Source organism: Alosa pseudoharengus, unplaced genomic scaffold (genome assembly GCF_046254945.1).
Source record: "Alosa pseudoharengus isolate Yale_2024_CS ecotype anadromous, Long Island Sound unplaced genomic scaffold, YU_APseudo_1.1 YU_APseudo_1.1_scf_5, whole genome shotgun sequence".
Lineage (NCBI taxonomy): Eukaryota > Metazoa > Chordata > Actinopteri > Clupeiformes > Clupeidae > Alosa > Alosa pseudoharengus.
The window spans coordinates 28,713,962-28,718,961 of record NW_027468837.1 but is presented as its reverse complement, the minus strand read 5'-3'; the positions used below and the strand labels follow the sequence as shown (position 1 = coordinate 28,718,961).

The following is a 5,000-nucleotide window of genomic DNA, read 5'->3' as shown; positions in this document are numbered from 1 at the left end:
GGCATGGAATAGTAGCATATTCAGATCAAACGTCAGAACCCTCGGGCTGAGAAACACATGTTCTAATGTATCCAGGATTAGGTTTAGGGTTTAGGTTATCCCTAAGGTAAGGGTTAGGGTAAACCCTATCCAGAAAAATACATATTTCAGATCAACTGAATGAGCCTCAGTTCCACTTACAACATCAGTGGGGTAGAGAAATCTGAGTTCATTAAATCTGATGTATGTACCTGTAACATCACCTTTAGAATTCTGAAACAGCTTTCTTTTATGTCCGGTAAAACTAGGTTGTTGCATACCAAACACATTTGACTGAGAAAGCATTCTAGGTCCCTCAAGATAGATCACTCCAGGAGTATATTTTGCCTGTGCTGTAATTAGCGAATGTAGAATAGCCTCTAGCCTATGACATTTGATTTTTATGTGCTTGGACAACAGACGTAGTCAAGCCTGGAGTGGTCCTCTCATTGGCCAAGGCAGTTGAAAACGGAAGGAGAGGCAGAGACAGTTTTGAAAAGCTGAACAGACCAGACTATCAATTCTCTCCAAGTTTTACTGCCAAAGGTTAAAATCCTGAATGCCATGCCAAGAATCAAACAGAATAAGAGCTTGTCCAAAGATCGATAACAAGCCCCTCAGCAACATTCAGACAGAGCCAAGCAGAAATGTGGATACCAAATGTTTGTGAAACGTAATTATGAATCTCTGATGTGGCTTTGGGCCAGGGACATATTTGACTTAGTCAATCTTCGATCAGCCTCTTTCTGACTGAGATTTAGACATCCATTTTAATTTATCCTTAGGGATACGACCATCTGCTCTGCCACAGCCATGGCCTGCATCCAGAAAGTTACCCAGCATGGTGTTTTAATGTAACGTTACACCAGGCAATGCATAGGCTCTGGGAAGTTTGTGGATGGTCCTGCTTAGCCCCGACAGGTGGACTGGCTCTCCCGTCCAGAGAGGGGACAACAGGGCTCTTTGTGGAGAGAGGAAAAGGGGGTGCAGGAGAGGTCGTGTGGGAACTGGGCAGAAGGAGAGGATTGTGAGGGTAAATTATGTTCGTCCATACAGACAGCCAGAGAAAGGGCCAAAGCAGTCTTTCTTTCCAACCAGCATGCTAACTCTCTCTCTCTCTCGGCCAGAGGGACCTCCTGTTGCTAATGACTCACATCCTGATCATTTTACAGTACTGCATGATGGGGTAGGAAGTTGCTAAGCAGAGGATCATGCTCAAACTAGCTGAAAGTCACGGCAATGGCTAGACTGTCATATCAAACTTTGAATGGACATATTTCTTTACTTATTTAATTATTTGTTATAAATAACAGCAGCAGAAAGTTACATGTGGGTTGACTAAAAAAGCCTAAGCCTGGACCACTATATGTTGTCATAAAGTAAGCCTCCATTCTGCACATTCCGTTCACACTAGCACAGTTCAATGAAAGACAAGACGCAAAGCAGCCAGAAGCACTTAGCTCAACTAAGGGGACAAACCCCCTATATCCTCTAAAATATTTAAATGAAGCAGAAGAAAGGAAAATACTTTTCCCAAAGCATCTACATAGTACGGACACATGGCCCTCATACCCAAGAGGTGCTGGGAGTTGTAGGCCTACTAGAGGTGGGAGCCATGCGCTAGCCATTAGCATTTAGCATTAGCTTTAGCGAAGTTGGCGAGACGTGGCAGCACAATATTGCTCAGCCAAGCAAGGCAAAGCATATGGCTGAAGAGTCAAAACCACACTTACCAGGTTCATGGCCTGAATCAAAAGAAGAAATAAATAGTCATTAGTACACACTGTCTGATTTATACAGATCTTGCAAAATTCCTCAAAATACATCTTCTCTCTTCATGCCCTAAAAATGGTGATGGTCACTCTCAAGAAACTCCATGGTAATGTAAACTCATCTTCCTCAAAACAATCATTTATGGCAAGGGGGTTGCTGGACGTTATCGTGAGGATCATTTACCCAGGCTCCCAGGCTCCATCTTTCTCTAAAGAGATTTTTCTACTGCCTCTCACAACCTCCACCAATGTGGTTGATTTCAGTGTAGCTTGTTGGTCTGTTTGTTTGCCAGTAGGATTTGCCAAATATTATCCAGGCAATTTTCATGAAACTTGATAAAGGGGTGTTGCATATGGACTCATCTTTTCATTAGAGATGGCGCTGAAGTTTGTGTGTGAGAGAGGGACAGATGCTTCAGTGGCCATTTTAGGTTATGTTGTAACCTGCACCTCAAAACATGGTAAATTGACTGCAAAAAAATTTACTCTGCGCATATGCATTCACAGAAGGGATGCAGAACTGTGCTTCCATTGGTGATTCCTATAAGATGAGAGCTCCACAAATTATGGTAAAAGTGCAATGGCATGTGCTGGTTATGCAATCAGTCACAGGTTTAGTAAAATGAAAATAGACAATGTGCACTTTCTGCAGACTGCTAGAGTCACTTTTTTGCGCTGCGCTCTCCAACGCACATGTGCGCCTCCAGCATGTGCTTGTGAGCTCAGGTCCCTTACTGGTGTCCCTGAACAGCATTGAAAAAAGGAAGTGTGGGTCCTCATGATTAGATCCAGAGATTAGGCATGAGGAGTTGAAGTGAAAATGCAGATGAGACTAAAAGCGTGGATATATGGATGCAGTTTCAAAAACGTGTCAGTGCCATGATAAACAAACATGATGAAAACTTGTTATGAACTTGATGAAAAATTAGTTTATCACTCGTACTTCAAAGTGCATGTTGAAATACTTCAAGGTCCAGTCACTTCAAAGTACATTTTACAAACTTGACAGAAGTGTCATGAAACTGTCTGTAACACACGTGGATGTTTAGAATGACAGAACAGTTGTCACCAGAGAGTGGCGGGATGTAGAGATGCGATGAAGGGGAAAGCAGGAAAGGCTGAAGAGAGAGTCTAAAGGACAGACTAAAGGCAGAGCCACAGTGGTGGACCAGCAGCTACAGCACAGCCAATAAGCAGTAGTAGCACAGCCTTAGCACCGACCAGCTCAAAGCAACCAGCATCAATCAGCTTAAACACTTCTTTTAACCAGTGGAAAACACAAAGTGCCAACCAACCAAAAGACATCTGTAGTCTGCCTTTAGTCTTCTAGCAGGGCTACTAGTATCAGCCAGCTCAAGGCTATCAGTAGCAATCCAAAACCATCAACAACAGCCAGCTATAAGCTAACAAAGCACAAAGCTAACAGTATCAACAAGCTCAAAGTTAACAGCACCAATGACCTCAAAGCTAACCATACTGCACAACTTAACTAATGTTATGGGTAGTTTTCAGCATGGAATGGATATGACCCTGATGCTGCATGGCTACATTAGCAATTCACAGCTAGATCCATTCCAGGCAGTTAGCTGCAGCTAACTCAAAGCACCCTCTCCAGCTCCACAGGGGTGGATTGGGGTATCTTCATGCCACCAGAAGCCTTGGCCAGCTGTAAACATGCTCAATGGTCAAACTTGACTCACTAGGTTTGAAGCAGACTGAATGCTAAGCTACACTGCAGCAGCTCCCTCTTTACTGTTCTGACATTTGATTTGTGAAAAGATTCAACCCTGATTAGGGCCAGCTCCATTCTAGGAATCAGTCGCAATTTGATATTTGCTCTGAGAGTGATCTCTGATTGGTTAGCGCCAAGCCAAGCCAAGCCGCCCCCAGCCCCACCCAGTTCAGCCCAGCCCAGCAGAGAAGCGCATACCTTCAGCTTTGACTGTATCTCGCGAGACTTTCTCCGGGCGAGAACCTGCAAATGGCTAGAAACCTGCAGAAGAAAAGAGGCAGGAGAGGAAGAAGGGATGACAGAAAAGAGGACAGAGGGAGGGAGAAGACCAGAGAGAAGGAAAGAGAAAGAGAAGAAGCCGTAACCAAAGAGGAAAGAGATGCCCAGTCATGCCCCTGGCCAAGGGCAGGCTGGTGGGCAATGCGTACCTTGATGCCAGCCTGGTACTCCCGAACTTTCTTCCGCGCTAGCACCTGTATGTGGCTAGATACCTGGAGGAGTTTGAGACACGGTTAAACATACACACATGCACAAGCATGCATATATGCATGCAGGCACACACACACACACACACACACACACACACACACACACACATATATATATATATATATATATATATATATATATGTATATATATATACAAACAAACATGCACACAAGAAAATAAAAAAATAAACTATATGCAGGATTAGAAACATTCCTGTATTTTTATGGATATGAGTAAAATGATGATGATGATTAATGATGTTAACTTAAGTAAAGTTTACAGTAATGATGCCGTACATCTGTCATGTTAATTCTGTAATTAATGACCGTTAATTCTTTCTTATTAGTGGTTAATTTGTTTATAACTTGTATGCCTGTGTAACATAACATGGCATACAGTAAATGTGAGCCTCTCACCAAGAGGCAACAATTATTAAAAGAGAAATCTGATTAATAATAATACTATTTTGAAATACCATTTCATGGATAAACATAGTAGCACTATTCAAAGTATCATAGTAGCACTATTCAAAGACTCAAACTATTTATTTATCATTCAGATATTTTAGTTATCTGTATTATAGACAGTATCAATATCCTGTCGGTCTTTCAAACATATTGAATCCATGCAACTACTGAGTGTCAAACCATTACACAACACATCACTGATATGACTGGATCACAAACAGAAATGCTATAGCTTTATGACATTGACACTTAAACATGGCTGGTTCCTCACATCTTGAATCTTTTATACACAGGGTGTGTCTTCATGTTTATGTGGACGTACTCTCTGTGCTGTATGTTAGTGTTGCTATGAGTGAGCTATGAGTGCTGTTAAATTAGCCTTAGGCTAATGAGCATGAGGATGCAATTAATTTAAAGTGCTGTGGGACATCCTCTAACTCAGTGTTTTTCAACCACTGTGCCGGGGCACACTAGTGTGCCGTGAGAGATCATCAGGTGTGCCGCAGAAAATTACCCAAATG

At 42.3% G+C, this 5,000-nt stretch overlaps 1 protein-coding gene across 5 annotated transcripts in view; it reads right to left on the bottom strand.

Annotated features, from left to right (window-relative positions):
- The window catches only part of tead3b (TEA domain family member 3 b), a 53,805-nt gene that overhangs the window by 7,898 nt on the left and 40,907 nt on the right, over positions 1-5,000 (bottom strand). For 3 of the 5 annotated variants that reach the window (XM_076268928.1, XM_076268931.1, XM_076268929.1), the window contains exons 5-6: positions 3,951-4,013; positions 1,752-1,763 (exon numbers count right to left, since the gene is read on the bottom strand). In XM_076268928.1, coding sequence (XP_076125043.1) covers positions 1,752-1,763; positions 3,951-4,013 — 75 coding nt within the window. Of the gene's footprint in view, positions 1-1,751; positions 1,764-3,720; positions 3,784-3,950; positions 4,014-5,000 lie in introns of all 5 variants that reach the window. The other 2 variants (XM_076268932.1, XM_076268930.1) reach the window with 2 other exon arrangements.